Below are 17,611 nucleotides of genomic sequence, written 5' to 3'. Positions count from 1 at the left end.
TTGAGGTTTAAAATTGCCTTTTTATTGTTTCATATTCATTGATTATTTTAGTGCTTTTAGGACAAAACATTCTGAATCCCCAAATTGAAAGATAGTGCAATGGCAGTAAGTTTCATATAATGCTTCCCTTCCATTCCATAACTAAAAGCTATGCTTGATCCAATCAAGGATTTTTAGTTTGGTTTCTACAGATTCAGGGAGTAATAGTAATAATAATAATAATAGTATTTTATTTATGTGCTGCCCCATCTTCTTGAGAGGATTCAGAGCGGCTTACAACAATGTGAGTAATATAACGGAGTTGCTGTGAGTTTTCCGGACTGTATGGTCATGTTCCAGAAGCATTATCTCCTGATGTTTCACCCACATCTATGGCAGGCATCCTCAGAGGTTGTGAAGTATATAGGAAACTAGGTCAGTGAGGTTTATATATCTGTGGAATGTCCCACGATAAATAACTCTTGTCTGTTTGTGAATGTGGCAATTAATCACCTTGATTAGCACTGAATGGCTTTGAAGCTTCAGAGCTTGGCTGATTCCTACCTGGGGGAATCTTTTGTTCTGAGCCCTGATTGTGACAACTACAGCCCCACCAATAGATGGCTTGACCCTTTTATGAATAGCAACGCATGGCATTGCCCCTTTAAGAGAATGGCTGGAGCGCTGGAATAAGGCAACAGAAAGGAAAGCTATCGCGAGAGTTGGTGCACGTAGTCTCGCGAGAGGTGGGGTCCGGCGGAAAATGGCGGCGGCGGGGGAAGCTGTGGCTCCGGCCACTGAAGAGGCTGGCGAAGGAGAACCGGCCCCGCCGCCGGCTGCGGAATCGATGGCCGGGGAAACCTCGGGCCCAACCGAACAGGGAGCCGGAGACTCGGAGACCGGGTGAGAACAAGCGGGCCCGCGAGAGGCAACTTCGTTCCTATTGGCTGGGGAGCTTGTCTCCCTCCAGTAGGAGAGGCAGCTCCTATTGGACAGAATTCCCAGACTCGCCTCTCATTGGCTAGCGCCTTGACGTTTCCGCCAATCAGGTTTGAACCCTGCCACTCTGGCGGGCCCTACAGAGCTGCTGCATTCTCCGGCCTGAGGGCGCATCAGCGCTGTGGAATTAATGCAGTTTGGCCCCGCTTTAACTGCCCAGGCACAATGCTATGGGCTCCTGGGAGTTGTAATTTTACAGTCTTTCTGCTCACGAGTGCTGATGCTTCACCAAAGTTCAGGATTCCATGCCATTGAGCTAACGTTGTTCAGGTGGTGCCAAACTGCATTAATTCCACAGTGTAGACACACCTAGGTAATAATGGCCATGGTAGTCTGGAACTCCTGCTCATGCTTTATTATCTTTTGTTTGGCCTTGAACTCCCTGACTTCCATGGTTTCAAGCAGAGCTTGACTAGGTTTTGGACCACAGCTCTGAGAATTCTTCAGCTAGTATTCGCTTAACCAAATAAAGATCTACCTAGCCCACATTTGACCAAACGCTAGCTGCTAGGAATTGTGGGAGTTGGAGTCCAAAACACCTGACAGGAAGGCCAACGTTGGCCCATGCCTGTACTTTCCAAGTACTCCATTTAAAATAATGGATTTATGTGTTCTAATAACAATTATTGAGCTTGTAGTAGATTTTAACATTGGATAAAAACAACATGCAGCAGCAAGATAACGATGGCACTATATTACCAGCAATGCTGTGCCAGTTTCTGAAGTCAACTCAAGTAAAAAGAGTATCCAAAAATAGTATCATGTTTCTGCATGGGTGTGTCTTTTCTTTATAACTGTAAAGATTACAGTTTTTTTGTGTCCATTAGGGGTGATGCATCTTTGGCCGATGTCACTGCTGCCATGGAGACAGAATCGTCCAGTGGAAAGGATGCCTTGGTACGTGAGCTGTATCTCCGGGGCATCTACCCTGTAGAGTTGAAATCCTGGGGGTTGGGTTTTTCTGAGGTCTTTAGCTTTTTCTGCTGAAGAGTGCTGGTGCTTCACCAAACTACAAATCCCAGGATTCCATTAATGAACAATGGAGAGGTCCTTGGCTACCGATTCCTCTTTCAAGGTAGTTAAGAGTCAGTTGGCTATTGGCTGTATGTCAATTGAAGCTTATTGGGTAAAAATATGCAAACCATTGTGCGCCCGCATCAATGAAATGCAGTTAACTCTTATTTTCCTAAAAATAATGTCAGCATTAAAACTGCAGCATTTTAGCTGTCACATTTTCAGAAGCAAGAAATAACAAGAAATAAGTGAATGTTGAATAGCAACAGAAAGATGTGAGACAGCAAGAAATAAGTGATGTTTGAAACAGAAATAGAGATCTGAGGCATGAGATTTGCTAATTCTCCTTGGACACCCTTACCAATATAATTTCTCGATATAATTGCTACCAAGGACAAGTTGTGAAGATAAAATGGGGAGGAGTGAGAAAAGAGGACCTTTTATCCCTTTAATATGTTTTGTTTCACTTTTATATTTATTTTGTGTTGTTATGTTGTTGATTTAATTTTAAATTCATTATGTGCTATATTACTATTTATTGTTTGCATTGTTCACATTGTTGTAAGCCACGCCAAATCCTGTCAGGGAGATGGGAAGAGATATAAATAACGTTTATTATTATTATTATTATTATCATCATCATCCCATTTTAAGCTCTTTGGAGGAAGAGCTATTGGTCCTCTCTTCAGCTTTACTGTTCTAATTTTTTCCAGGAGGGTGTTGGAGATAATTCAGAAGTTATGGATAATCAGACTGGCTCAGTAGATGAAGACAATGGACGGCAATTGGGGGAGATTGAGCTTCAGTGTGGGATTTGCACCAAGTGGTTCACTGCAGAAACCTTTGGCATTGATACCACGTGAGTCGTGTCTAGATTTTGAAATAGGTCTTTTGAGAGATTTAACATAGTATACTGTTAATCCTGTCTGTGAAAATCCTGAGTTCTGTCATTCCAGAAGAGGGCAGTATGAACTTTGGTTTCAAATAGCTGTACTTTGAAAGAAGCACCATTGGAACCAGACTAAAATATAGTTTATGCTTATCAAACATTCAGATGTATATGAATGATGTCATTTCAGAAGTATTTCCCTATCAATCACTTTGCATATTTGTTGTTACAGCAAAACATATGCAGCTGTGGAATTTTTTAGTATGACTAAATAAAGTCTATCATAAAATAAAGCAAGAATGCAGTTGATATTTACAGGTATTTATTGTATTTCCCAAACTATCATTTTTGATATGACTCTAAATTCTTTTTCATTGAGTTTTCTAATTAGCATGTGATGTTCTTGCTATCCATTCTCAAAGACCTAGGAACCAGTGTTAAATGACTAAACAATAGTATATTTCGAGCTCTTACCACAGTTCTTGTTATGACAGAAAATCAGAGAAAATAAAATATATCAATTCATTACAATTTTTAATAAAGATATTTTGAAGAAAAACAGGTTCTACCTTGCTGATCCCAGATATGGAGACCGATATTATTTTGTAGAACTATTGTGTAATTTAGACCTCGTCTATTAGGATTAAAACATATATCCATCTGTACATTAAGTGTTGCGTGATAAGGACCTTGCTTCTCAATTTGTTTGTGTTGCTTTGAGCACATAAAGACCTGGGTAAATAATAACAATCCCAGTTATGCCAAACCCATCTCAGTCTTTGACCCACATTCTTTGGGTACAATTAGCCATTTTAGACAGCCCTGTATGCAGTTACGGACTGCAGTCCTGGGTGTTTACATTTTTTCAGCCTTTCCATGAATAAATGGGTTTCTGGTTGCTAGCTGGTATTTCAATGAAGTGTGGACAGCCTTGACTTAAACCGAATGGGCAGATGCACTTTGGCTGATTCGCACTGGGCAAAAGGTACCAAAGCAATTAATGTATCCAAAATGACTTAAGTAAGTCTGACTTATGAAGCCACATGAAAGATTCCAGACCTGGCAGGTTGGTTTACATCTGCAGTGTTTAAATACAATTGGTTTGTTTATATTGTACATCTGTCAACTAAAAAAACAAACCCTGAATCACCAACCTGTACTTTCAAAGTGACTTGGAATGCAATAAAAAGAGGGCTGGAATGTGTTCTTTCTAATTGTGACATCTGAATATATGAATAGACTTTCTCTTCTTTGATTACTGACCATGCATTCCTTGCATTCTAGGTCCTGTCTACCTTTTATGACTAACTACAGTTTCCATTGCAACATCTGCCATCATAGTGGAAATACATATTTCTTAAGGAAACAAGCAAGTAAGCAACCAACAGGGAAATTATTGGGAAGGGCAGTCTAACTTATCTTTTTGTGCTTTTAAACCCCATGGTTTAAGAAAATGAAGGTTGTTTATAGTAGTTCAAGGATGACCACAGTTGTGAAGCCAGTAAAGTATTTCATTATTTCACATTTTGTTCAGGAAAAAAGGTCCTTAGGAAAATAAAAATCTGATTCATTGGGTGGTTTTTCTCGGCCTTTGCACCATTTATTTTGAAGAAGATGGATTAATGTTTGTGTTTATTTTTCTTTCCTTAAAGACCTGAAAGAAATGTGTTTATTTTGAAATAGCTGGATTGATTTTTTTTGTCTGTTTTTCTTCCCTAAAAGACCTGAAGGAAATGTGTCTCAGTGCTCTGGCAAACCTAACTTGGCAATCGAGATCTCAAGATGAACACCCCAAAACTATGTTCTCAAAAGACAAGGTATGGGATGTTCAACATGGTTGGAATCATACTGGAGAAAGAAAGTGGGGGAGTCTTAGGATTAAAGCTACCCCCGCCTGTGGTCTGTTAATCTCCATCTTTATAATTACAGACAGCCCCCAAGTTACAAACAAGATAGGTTCTGTAGGTTTGTTCTTAAATTGAATTTATATGTAAGTTGGAACAGGTAAATTTTAAATGTGACTCCTGCTTTGGATAGCATAGGGAAGGGTTAACACCTCAGTGGAGTTTGTTTTGCTGACTGTGTCCCTGATCGGAAGTTTTCACCTCACTTTCTATCATTAAGAATTGGATTTTGAACAAACTTGCTTGTTATAGGGAAAAGGATTGGAGATAAAGTTTCAGTGGCGACACCTTTTCCCCATGACAATAACTCTTTCCAGGAGTGGATTTCCTTTCTGAAGGGTAGATTTATCTCACTTCCTGTTGTCTCACCCCTATTCTTAACTATGAGTAGTTTGTAAGTCTGATGTTGGTAACTGGAAGACTGCCTGTATCGGTAAGATAATTCATGTTGGATGATTACTGAATCTAGATAAAATACTTCGTTGTGTCATTAGAGTGGCTCATCATAATTACTGTTAATCTCCAACAGGATATTATACCCTTTATCGATAAATACTGGGAGTATATGACAACAAGGCAAAGACCAGGAAAAATGACTTGGCCGAATAATATTGTGAAAACAATGGTAAGTTGTGAATTGGGGAATAAAACAAACAAACCATTAGGAACCACATTGGTTTGGAGAATGTCTCAGTTAAATTACTGAATAATTTTGCAAAATTAATCTAGTTACTTAGTTTTGGTGTAATTTTGTTCTGTGATTCTGTTGAAGGGTATTGTCCAGCACTGGCTTAAGAGGGGCGTTACATTATTGATTGTGTATTAGAACATAATTCCTAACAATCCCCCCACCCACATAAAATAGTGGTACATAAAATTACACTTTATATTAAATAAACTGCATTATTGCATAAGTTAATGTCAAATTGCTTTCTCCCTAGCCAGTCAAAGTAATTTGAATTCCTTGGGAAATCCATCATTATGTTTTCCCATATGTTCTATAAAATCAATTATAAATTATTGTAAAATGTATTGTTTTCCCCTTTTGTCATTTGCATGTCTTGATATTTCTTTTAAGACTTTTCAAAACTGGATAATGAAAAACTGGCTGCTCCTAACAAATAACCAACTACGGGTTTATGAGACACTATTTCATTAACTTTTTAAAGAAATCCTAAAAGTGCCAGTTTTGAAGTCTTTGTAAAGGTGCTGATTGATACTACTAATTATTTCAAAGAAAACTGCATCACAGAGTCAGCGCGCTATACTATCAAACCAACATAAATCTTGAAAAATAACTTTTAATTTTATCTTTTAAGGCCTCACCAACAAAAGGGGGTGGAGAATATACATACAAGAGTTAAATGCAAATTATGTGAAAAAAATAATGTTCACACTCTTTGAAGTAGAGATCCTTTGAAAAGGGAATTAACGCAATATAAAACTCAATTTTTCTTTGTAGAGATACCCTAATGTCTGATGGGTCTATATCAAAGTCAGTCAGACTGCTTTATCTTTAAAGCTGATGCAATAATAATAATAATAATAATAATAATAATAATAATAAGACACACACGCAAATCCAACAATAAAAAATCTTAAGCATGATCATGTATTTTCAGTGTAACTTGGGATACACCTTCAGTTTCTCCTCTTGTTTGAATGCTCTGCCCTAGTGTAAGGAAAGGGATGTGTTCTTGGTGAAAGAGCATCCGGACCCAGGAAGCAAAGATCCAGAGGAGGATTACCCTAAATTTGGACTCTTAGACCAGGTATGTTATTTTAGCACAGCATGCATCCTATGTAAGGTTTTAAGTCTGCAGTTTTTCAGGAAATAGACCTGAAGGGGAAAATGGGGAAAGAAGAGGTGGCTAAAACTGTGTTCTGAGAGAGGGGCTTTGCCTTAAAACCATTAATCAAAACAAAAGCAACTGATGTATACAGAATCATACAATAATAGAGCTGGAAGAGACCACATGGGCCATCTAATCCAACCCCCTGCCATGCAGGAAAAGCACCATCAAAATATCACTGACAGATGGTTGTCCAGCCTGTTTAAAAGCTTCCAAGCAAGGAACTTCCACCACATTCTGAGGCAGAGAGCTCCACTGTTGAATAGCTCTTACAGTCAGGAAGTTTTTCCTAATGTTCAGGTGGAATCTCCTTTCCTGTAATTTGAACCTATAGTTCCGACTTTTAGTTTCCAGGGCAGCAGAAAACAAACCTGCTCCCTCTACCTTATGACATCCTTTTCACATATTTATACATGGCTCTCATGTCTCCTCTCAACCTTCTCTTCTGCAGGCTAAACATACTCAGTTCTTTAAAATGCTCCTCATAGGGATTCATGGTCTCCAGACCTTTGATTATTTTAGTCACTCTCCTCTGAACCCCTTCCCGCTTATAAATATCTCTTTTAAACTGTGGTGTCCAGAATTGGACACAGTATTCCAGGTGAAGTGGTCTAATCAAAGCAGAATAGAGAGGCACCATGACTTCTCTCTATATTCCTTTTGATGCAGGCCAAAGTCCCATTGGCTTTTTTAGCTGCTGCATTGCACTCTTGGCTCATGTTCAACTAGTTGTCCACTAAGACTCCCAAGATCTTTCTCACATGGACTGTTGTCAGGCCAGGCATCACCCATCCTGTATCTTTGCTTTTCATTTTTTCTGCCTAAGTGTAGTATCTTACATTTATGTCTTATAGGCTAAAGAGAAAATGTAACCTTTTAAAAAATGCTTTTTATTTTTTTTTTCTCTTTCAGGACCTAGGCAATATTGGCCCTGCTTATGACAACCAGAAACAGAGCAGCACAGTGTCTACTAGCGGAAGTCTCAATGGCAAGTTTGTCTCCATTCTTTTTCCAAATGAGAATTTGGCTTCTGGCTTCAACTGCATAGCTCAGTAGAAATGGCATTTGCAATCCAATCCTATCTATGTACATTACACAATAACTATGTGTACAGTAGGACTAAAGTCTCAGATCAGACCATAATATTGCAGCCTTAGTTAACTTAATTACGGCGTGTCTGAGAACTGTACAGGCTAAAAATGCAGACTTCATTTTCTTGTTTAAAATGTAGGCTTCAATTTCTTGTTATTATATTAACAATAGCACAGTGTTCTCAAAATCATACTGGAATGTTTTCAGAATCAATTTTATTAATGTCTAGCAAATTTGCCTTTCAAATATACAAATTTGCCTTTCAGATATACAGTGGATGAAAAGAAACTCCCCCTGAATCACATGTGTAGTCCAAACTAACAGACTGACATATAGACCAAATTCTCATTAAAAGTAATCTTGCTAGTAAACTCTGTGCTTTTTATGTAGGAATAAATCTGCAATGACAATTGAAATACAAAATAATACTGGAATATCTACAAAAACCTTCACCTAGTAATACTGAAACCATATCTCAATTTGATAAAAGTAATCAGAGTATGCAGTCTTATTTCCCACCACCATTTCCATCTTTTCCATTTCTCAGTCTTTTCATTTTTTGCAGTTTCTTCAAACTTGTATTTAAGAATGAAAAGTATAGGTTTGGTGACTCTGTGTCTCCATTTCCAAGCAACTAAGTTCTTGGAACAGTTTATATGTCCCAGTTTAACTGTTTGAGGTATAGCGAACCATACCATAGGTTATTAGTGGTGCGTAGGAAATTTTAGTGATATATTTCCAAATTTTACCTGCAGAGCTGGTACAGATATCCATTTCATGCTTTGGTGTTTTGTTTTTCTCTCATTACAACCTGACAACTACATGGTGCAACTTCTGTTCTTACAGGTGGAGCCTCTTTGGGAGGTGAATATTTACTTTTCAGCTTCTTAAAACCTAAGTATTGTTGTTTGAACAGCCCTTTACTGTTGCTTTTGTTTTGTTTTGCCACGTTGTCTTTTGAAGCTAAATAATTAATCCGGAAAACAATCATACAAATTTATGTGTGCAAGAGTTAAAATCAAACATTAATTCCTCATTAATGCGAAGCGTTTGCAAGCTTTTCCAAATCACATTCTGCCTTTCATGCCACTTCAAGGCCCTTTTCTTCTCCTCAGTCATTCTACTGATATGACTTCTTTTGGGAGGCCTTGAGGCAAATCTCTTGTTCTTTAGCTTCATTTCCTCACTTGTAAAAGAGGAATAAGGATAGCCTTCCGCATAGGATTGTTGCAGGGTCAGGAAATGTTGTTTTTCATCCTAACCCAGTGATTGTGAATGAGGAATGCATGGGAAACTACTATTGAATGTCCCAAGCTTTTGATTACGCTGTTAAGCCATCTAAAACCAAAGCGAAGTTTGAATTAGCACTGACCTCACAATTCTGGCAATCAGTTTTTTAATTCAAGCCTTGGTTGAATTTTTTCCATCAAATGTAAAGTTTATTAGATAGTAAGCCATTGTCTGTCATAGGAACTTTTTCTCTAGGCCATTTTGAGCTAGGATTTGATGCTAACTTGTATACCGCTCTTTGCTTCTTGGAAAGAAGGCTGGAGTAATAATTTGAAGATACAAATCAAAGCCCATTTCAAGTCTACTTGCAAGCCAAAACAAGTTCCAATGCTATTCAAAAGCTGATCAGCCGTGTGCAACAATAATCTCATTTAAATCAAAGTGGGACACTCCAGAATTATGAATGAGGGAGCCAACATTTTGATTTCAACTCCAAATTAAAAGATTAGAACGAATGCTGTAGTTTAAATTGATACATGGTTGTGCAGAATAGGATGCTCTCCTTAGAGGCCCACATTTGATTATAAAGCTTGCTATTCTTGCAGTTATGGCTCTCTATGCTGCTAATGGAAAGGTGGTTGTCTGCAGTTGGCAAATCCAGGTTGTTCAGAAGGTACTTCCATATGAGAGGTTTGCTGTTCCGGTTAATGGATACGCTCCATTTTACATTCATAGCAGTTTGGGAGAACTCTCGCATTCTCCTATCCGTCACCTAAACTGAATTGTAATCATTGTCTACTCATAACTTAAAACCAAAACATGAAGATGCTATTTCAGGGGGGCTGCAGTTCCCAGGCTGATAGATGCAGGGAGTTGTAATCCCGGATGTATCATTTCTGTCCTCTGCATAAAAGCTAACATTTTTTTCAACACTGACATTTTAAATAGACATATATAGTCTTGATAGCTCATGAAGAAAAGAGGACAGCCCCATTACATATATAGATTTAGCTGAACTACATTAAGGGATTTAGTGACAGGGATGTTAGTGTCTCCTTGCCCCATATACAGCTGTTTAGTATCTCTCCCAGGGCTAAATGATCTCACTTATTCTCCACTGATTCTTTGCTAAGATATGCACAGCTACGTATCTGCAAGGCAGATGGATAATAAGAGAAGAGATGGGGTGAAAGAGATGCACATGGACAAGAACAAAAAGCTGTTGATTTCCCCAACATGAAGCATTTGCCAGCACTGCAGAGAAACACCTTCGCTTTGGTTTTCCTGTTTTGTTCTCTTTGTATGGTGGATGCTTACTTGTGTAGCATTAAGATCCAAGTTTACCTTAATGGTTCTATGGGGTCCTCAAATTACAGGGGACCACCTTTTGTGATGCTCCCCTTGGCAAGTATTGGAAGACTATGGGTTGAGAGTGCAATTTGTCTTAAAACTGGCAGCCGGAGTTTATGGAGGATCCCCTGCTTTTCTCCCCTAATTCGAGCACTGTTTTTTTGTTTTGTGTAGAAATTAGCGAAAATCTGAAGCTGATTGGTTCTTTCCCTCTTCTCTGTTGCACCAAATCCTTGGTTTGTCTCATTATGTTTTGAATCTCCATTAAAGACTGACAATTACTACTTGGATGGTGATACTTTTCTCCTCAAAATTCCACTTTGATACCCAACGTGATGTGGGCAGTGAGCAAAATACAGACGATAAAATTCCGCTTTCCAGCCAAAAGCTGTCTGGTTTTTGTTGAGATTCAAACACATCTGGGGCCTGTTTCTTCCCTGAAAGTAAAATCTTGAAATAGCACACAGATTTGTGGCCTTTCCTTCCTCAAGGAGGTATTGTCGCAGGAAGCAGCGGGAAAGGAAGAGGAGCAAAACGCAAGCAACAGGAAGGAGGGTCTACAGGGACAGCCAAAAAAACTAGAAGGTAACAAGGATGGAGATGTTTATGATACACCTTTAAGGGAAAAGGGGTAGCCAAGGGCAAGACTTCAGTTTCCATAGACTTGTAATGTCTCTTTCTCCAGTGATCCTTTGTTCTCTGCTCAACGCCTTCCACCACACGGCTACCCTTTGGAACACCCTTTTAACAAAGATGGCTATCGCTACATTTTGGCAGAGCCGGACCCCCACGCACCTGATCCGGAGAAGCTGGAGCTCGACTGTTGGGCAGGAAAACCCATCCCTGGAGATCTGTACCGAGCCTGCCTCTATGAACGGGTCCTCCTGGCTCTTCATGACCGAGGTATCAAGTCTCTGAACTTTAGCCTGCTGAGCTTGCATTCAAGGTTATGAAAGATAGAAAACCTAACAGTGAAAACTTGATACTGGAAATAGGGGCTTTGAACAGAGTCCTCAGTTTGCAAGGCTACATTTTTATGTACTTCCATGTATTAATGTTATTATTCCTAAAATCAAAATTGTAGAGTTAGGAGAGTTCTTACGAACCCCTTTCTCATTGCATAATGTCCAACGAGGGAATCCCCAGTGCATCTACACTAGTGGTTCCCAAACTTATTTGGCCTACTGCCCCCTTTCCAGAAAAAATATGACTCAGTGCCCCCTGGAAAGGGGGGCGTGGCTTAGATGGGTGGGCGTGGCTCCTGCTCAAGAGGGCGGGGCTGAGCCTCTCCCCTAATCCAAGATACAGGGCTGCTAGGGGAGGTGGGCGGGGCCACAAATGGGCAGCCAGGACTGGGATGGACAGAGTTATGAGCTCTGAGGCAGGGCTGAGCTATCCCTGTCCTGTGGTGCCTGCCAGGACACATGGAGCAGGGCTAGAGGAGGGCGTGGGGCCTCTTCCCAAGTGCCTGTCGGGGCTGAAACACTATACTCCGCCCCCGTGTTCTAACAAGCACCTCAGGGGAGGTATTCAGAGGCTCTTGGGAAGAGGCCCCGCCCCCACCCCTAGCCCCGCCCTTTAGTCCTAAAAGGCCTCTCAGGAGAGGTATAGAGGCTCAGCCCTGTCTCGGGCTCTTGGAAGGAGGCCCCGCCCCCTTCCCTAGCTTCGCCCTCTGTGTCCTAACAAGAGCCTCAGGAGAGGTATCGATTCTCAGCCCTGTCTCGGGCTCTTGGGAAGAAGCCACGGCCAGTCCTCTAGCTCTGCCCCCTGTGTCCTAACAGGTGCCTCAGGTGCTCAGCCCTGTCTCCGGCACTTGGGAAGAGGCCCCGCCCCTCCTCTGGCCCCGCCCCGTGTCCTAATAGGTGCCATCACCGCCCCCCTGGATCACTCCAGCGCCCACCGGGGGGCGGTAGCGCCCACTTTGGGAATCATTGATCTACACCATAGAATTAATACACTGTAGACAGCACTTTAATTTCCATGGATCAAGGCTATGGGATCATGAAAGGTGTAGTTTTACAAGGTTTTCAGCTTCTTTGCTAGAGAGTGCTTGTATCTTGCCATACTGCAAATCCTTTCATTCTATACTATTGAGCCATGGCAATTCAAGTAGTTTCCAGCCTCAGCCAAAAGCTTTGGCTGGAATAGATACTGGAGTAACTGTATGTTTTGTGTGTGTATTCAGGGTAGAAGATAGTTTTGACTATGAGTATTTCAATCTTGTTTAGTCTTAAACAGTGGCTTCTCCACTGTATAATTTGATAAACTGAAATACAGGAGAGTCTTAGTGTTGGTTTCCTTTTTTTTTCCCCAACAACTGCAGCACCGCAGTTGAAGATCTCTGATGACAGGCTAACCGTCATAGGAGAAAAGGGCTATTCCATGGTACGGGCCTCCCATGGAGTACGAAAGGGAGCCTGGTATTTTGAGATTTCTGTGGATGAGATGCCCCCTGAAACGGCTGCCAGGCTTGGTTGGTCACAGCCACTGGGTAAGCCTGTTTCATTTACCTCCACTTGTCAAAAACAGTATTAGTTAACAGTAAAGTGACGTAATTTCTGTTGCTTTAGAGGATAATTGTTGCTTCTTGCAGCCTCTTTCTCCTTATTTTGAGCAAATCCTGCTTATCTGTATAGTATATAGGTTTCTTCTCTTGGAAGATGTATCTCTATAGATAATTTCAAGGTCTTTCCTATAATATCTGGTTTTCCATAGGGAATCTACAGGCTCCTTTGGGCTATGACAAATTCAGCTACTCCTGGCGTAGCAAGAAAGGCACAAAGTTCCATCAGTCCATTGGTAAACATTATTCGTCAGGCTACGGCCAAGGAGATGTGCTTGGTTTTTATATCAACCTGCCTGAAGACACAGAAACTGCCAAATCACTCCCGGATACTTATAAAGACAAGGTAAGGCAACTCCCTCCTGTGCAGTCTTTAGCTTCTTGTTTGGTATTTTGAATTGAAGTGGATTGGGTGAGCAAGACTACTCTGTGCCAATAACAACTCAGTCTTGATAGGTGTAATTTATTACTAATTATCACAAGATTACCATAGGATTCCATACCAGAATCATGGCTCTGTCATGGTTGCTGGTTTGCATTTATAATGAGCCCTTGGTATCCGCTGGGGTTTTGTTCCATGACACAACACACCTATGGGTGCCGAAATTCTTTGGTGCTCAAGTTTCATTACATACAATGGCATAGTAAAGTGATGTCTTTTATATAAAATGGCAGCATAAATACTTGTTTGGGGGGTTTATTTTAATATTTTCAAGCTGTGGGTGGTGGAATCCATAGTCTCAGAATACATAGATGTGGCTGAGTGCATTTATTTGTGCCGGCAAGTGCAGAGGGCGTACATAGTATTGTTTTTGCACATATCCTGATTATGTTACTTTTTGATATATTGGAAGAGATGTGTGTGGATGGCTTATGAATGACCATCATACCTGAGCAAGGATCAAAATCTTGGTCTCTTCAATCACAGTCCAGCATCCTTATAAGAGAAGGCACTGCAATGAAGCATCTAAAGTATTTTATGTAAGACTCAATGTAGTGTTCTTTTGGTATTTTTCAGTAAGCAATGTTTGTTTCTGTTGAAAGTCCTGTCTTACTATTTTTGGGACACTTTTAAGCCCATGTTCTACCCTTCTTAGGCTTTGATCAAGTTCAAAAGCTACCTGTACTTTGAAGAGAAGGACTTTGTGGATAAAGCAGAGAAGAGTTTAAAACAAGCTTCTGGAAGCCAAGTAAGTTGGTAGTTTGAGAAAAGCTAAATACACTGATGCTTGTTTCGGCCATAACATTGAAACTGTTTCAGGTAATAGACAGATGTCTTGTTAATAACTACAAAGATTTGCCCACTCCCCTGTTTAGCATCTGTACTAAACCATCCTAATGTATTTAATATTTTAATGTTTCCTGTTTTAACTTATGAAGTATTTGAGTTTTTAAATACTTTTACTCATTTATTTGGTTTAAACTTGTATAGTTTTAATATGTTATTAGTCTCTTTGAGTCCCATTATATGTGGGATATAAACCAATAATAATAATACCATTATCTTACCAGAATCTCAGAAAAATGCAAGCACAAAATCAAATACTTGTTGGGTATGTTGAAGTTATCTGGCTCCTGGTCCTTGCCCTTAATCTAGCATTTAAACATACTTGTGTGCTATTCAAAACCACATCTATACTTTCTACACATCATGTAGGAAGTCCTCCTCCTTTTAGAGGTTCAGCATTAAAGATGTATACTAGAAAGATGCATTCCTTATTCTTGTTTGGGCAAGTCGGTTGGCCATCGAGAGAGCACTGAAAACATCTTACCATTAAACACTTTGGTGATGCTTTGCAGTCATAAGTGCTAGGAGTTTTTGCACCGTATTATCATCGACTATAGCCTTCAGGATTCTTCTTGGTTACTGAGAATTTCGCCAAAAACAAGTCAGCTGCAGAGGCAGATTTGAAGGCAGAACTTCGAAGGCCACATGTTTGCAAGATGTGTATCTTTTGCTGAAACAAATGCTTAGGCCTTCCCTTCATTCTTTGACCTATAATAGAACGGCTTTCAAAGGAATTGTTCTGCATTTTGCGCTTCATTTCTCTTTTGAGTCCAACCTACTAGCCAATTTCCTAATCCCAAAGAGACAAGAGGAAAGGACACTCAGTAAGTACTGACTTCTGGCTGACTCTTTCAGATAATCTTCTACAAAAATGGTGCCAGTCAGGGAGCTGCATATAAAGATATTTTTGAAGGCGTCTATTTCCCTGCTGTCTCGCTGTATAAAGGCTGCACGGTAGGTAGAAATCAAACTGATCTGAATTCACTTCTTTCTTATCTGATAACTGTTGGGCTTGAAAGGAAGAGTATTGGCCCGGTCCTCTGTTAAAAGTAGGGTGTACATATATTAACTAAGCACACATTCACATCTTTTCACAACTGCTCAGAACTTGTATTGTGGTGTGGATTTTTGCTAAATATTTTCATAATTAATGTAACATGTCTGTTATGAAAACTGGTAATTGACAGTGGCCAAATAGCCATAGGTGATCAGCAATTCCGTATAGGCTGGTGATTTCAGGAATTTCACTCGCTGCTCCTCTTCCAGTCTATTGAATTCCATTCTTTCGGTTGAGAGAATATTCTTTTTTTCATATCGTGCAGTGAGCTGATGGAAGAGGGATGCATTGTTTGGTTCTTTCTCCACTAGTTGTTGTTAGAAAATACTAATAAACTTTTCTTAGAGGCAATATTAGCCTGACTTTTTATGCTGGCTGCTTGAGGGCCTTTATCGAGTTAATAAGAAAATTTGAAAACTTATTTGTAAGGCTGTTCTAATGCCACCCAAAGCTGTATTTCATTTTGTCTTTCCTCATGTTTCTGCAGGGCAGCTTCATCATTTGCCTGCTTGCAATCTTTTTGCTAGAACAAGCCTATGATTGTTCCTTACGTGTGTCGTTCATAATGCTTTTTCTATAGTACTAAGCAGTGTCTCAATGTAGATCTTTCCCCTTTCATAGGTCTCTATAAACTTCGGTCCTTACTTCAAATACCCTCCAAGAGATATCAGTTACCGCCCGGTAAGTAAGAGAATCATTTGAACATATGCCCTTCATGGAAATGTAAATTTAGCTTTGTCTTTGCCTCCCAAAGTTTGAGCAAGATGGAGAAAGTCAGAAGTAGGCTTCCATTTGGAGGGAGTGGGATTGATCCTTGGCACCATCCTGGGAAAAGAACATTTGCCACAGTTCGGTGATAAGGTGAAAGTAATAAGAGTAGCCCTCTTACTGTTCTTAGAACTTGCCTTGTTGTTTTGTATTGACAATGACAGCTATCAATATCTTTCCTTGTCATCTTTGCATTAATCCAGGATTCCTCCCCCCCTTTCCTTCCTCATTTTTGTTCCCATTTCCCCCTTTTTTTCCCTTGCTCCCCCAGATCAGCGACATGGGCTGGGTCGCTGTGGTAGAGCATACTCTGGCTGATGTCCTTTATCATGTAGAAACAGAAGTCGACGGGCGACGGAGCCCACCTTGGGAGCCTTGAGAGACATCAGGATTTTTTTTTTTTGTATTTTTTACAGAACCAAAACAGTATCACTGGATGTAAAGTGGAAATAGAATAAATCTGTTTTTTTAAATAAAAAAATCTGGAGTTGATCAGACTCTCAATTGATTCCTTCTGGCAACCTGTGGGCAGGGCCAGTGGTTCACTTGCTTATTCATAGAAATCACTTCAAGGTAAAAGAAGAAATGGAAGTACACTTCCTCCAAAATGCCTCTCTGCATAAGGAGAAAAGTCTCCACAAAAGGGAGATTTGTGCTATTGTTTTATGGAACCCAAGCAATACATGAAAAAAGTCTTAAGCATGAAGCCTTACTCTTCTTTGTGACCGTCTTGGTGCTCCTTGGCTCCTTGAGGAGACACAACTTTTGTGATTCCACTCCTTTCACTCACCAGCTAGTCTCCAAAAGCAAGGTAACACGACTGTTAAATTACCCCAATTGCTCTGCTAGCTTTATTTGTACCCTGCCTCATCTCCCTGGAGAGACTCGGGGTGGCTTGGGTTGGGGAAAGGCCACCACTTAATGGAAGGCTTTCCCTCTAAAATATATCTTAAAAGGAGGAATTGGTTCACCTTTTCAACTCTCCAGTTTTTGGGGTTGTCTCTGGCAGCCCTTTTTGGTACATTTTAGTAAGTCACATTTGTGACTTACTAAAAGTGCTTTAGCACAGCGGGTTAAACCACCAGCTGAAGGAAATCTTGCCGATCGAAAGGTCAGCAGTTCAAGCTTGGGTTGGGGTGAGCTCCCGCCATCAACCCAGCTTCTGCTCACCTAACAGATCGAAAATAGACATTGTGAATAGATAAATAGGTACCACTTGCCAGGGAGGTAATAAAAGGTGCCCATAAGAACATGCCTTCGATTCGATCGGGAGGACGTTTACGAACAACAACAAAATCCACGGCATGGAAGATGGAGCGACAGCACCATCCCATGGCCTAACTCGAGTACAGCTTCCGGATGGAAAAAGATGGGAAAAGCCTATATACCTTTGTTTATGTATTGTCTGTCCTTGTTAATTGTATAACGGCATTGAATGTTTGCCGTATATGTCTTCTGTAATCCACCCTGAGTCCCCTTTAGGGAGATAGAGCGGAATAAAAATAAATATTATGTCATTGAAACAGACTCATGCGTGTATGTCTATATATCTATGCATAAATACATACCAATCAATCAATCTCAACAGTGTATAGCAGGAGTGTTGATATTACAAATATGAATAC

General features: G+C 40.2%; 1 protein-coding gene across 4 annotated transcripts; it reads left to right on the top strand.

The window, feature by feature from the left end:
- The first annotated feature begins 710 nt into the window (after positions 1-710).
- Positions 711-17,513, top strand: ash2l (ASH2 like, histone lysine methyltransferase complex subunit). 4 transcript variants are annotated; one of them, XM_062961121.1, is made up of 17 exons: positions 711-882; positions 1,806-1,875; positions 2,706-2,851; positions 4,166-4,254; positions 4,604-4,698; positions 5,315-5,410; positions 6,462-6,557; positions 7,551-7,626; positions 8,577-8,594; positions 10,802-10,895; positions 10,996-11,213; positions 12,634-12,801; positions 13,026-13,219; positions 13,971-14,063; positions 15,017-15,115; positions 15,840-15,899; positions 16,190-17,513. In XM_062961121.1, exons 1-17 carry the CDS (start codon positions 743-745, stop codon positions 16,286-16,288), a joined length of 1,851 nt encoding a protein of 616 aa, XP_062817191.1. In that variant the 5' UTR covers positions 711-742; the 3' UTR covers positions 16,289-17,513. The 4 variants fall into 4 exon arrangements, with proteins under 4 accessions (XP_062817191.1, XP_008117873.1, XP_003226784.1 ...); XM_008119666.3 differs by having other exon boundaries at positions 712-882; positions 16,258-17,513; XM_016997024.2 differs by lacking the exon at positions 711-882 and adding an exon at positions 1,126-1,291 and having other exon boundaries at positions 16,258-17,513.
- The last annotated feature ends 98 nt before the right edge of the window (positions 17,514-17,611 follow it).

Source organism: Anolis carolinensis, unplaced genomic scaffold (assembly GCF_035594765.1).
Source record: "Anolis carolinensis isolate JA03-04 unplaced genomic scaffold, rAnoCar3.1.pri scaffold_8, whole genome shotgun sequence".
NCBI lineage: Eukaryota > Metazoa > Chordata > Lepidosauria > Squamata > Dactyloidae > Anolis > Anolis carolinensis.
This window is presented reverse-complemented; position numbering and strand designations above follow the sequence as displayed.

Excerpts from the sequence above, each read along its gene's own strand:
- ash2l (XM_008119666.3), top strand. The coding sequence starts at position 743 with ATGGCGGCGGCGGGGGAAGCTGTGGCTCCGGCCACTGAAGAGGCTGGC. Across the intron at positions 1,876-2,705 it reads CCAGTGGAAAGGATGCCTTG|GAGGGTGTTGGAGATAATTC; the intron begins GTACGTGAGCTG and ends AATTTTTTCCAG. Across the intron at positions 4,255-4,603 it reads TTTCTTAAGGAAACAAGCAA|ACCTGAAGGAAATGTGTCTC; the intron begins GTAAGCAACCAA and ends CTTCCCTAAAAG.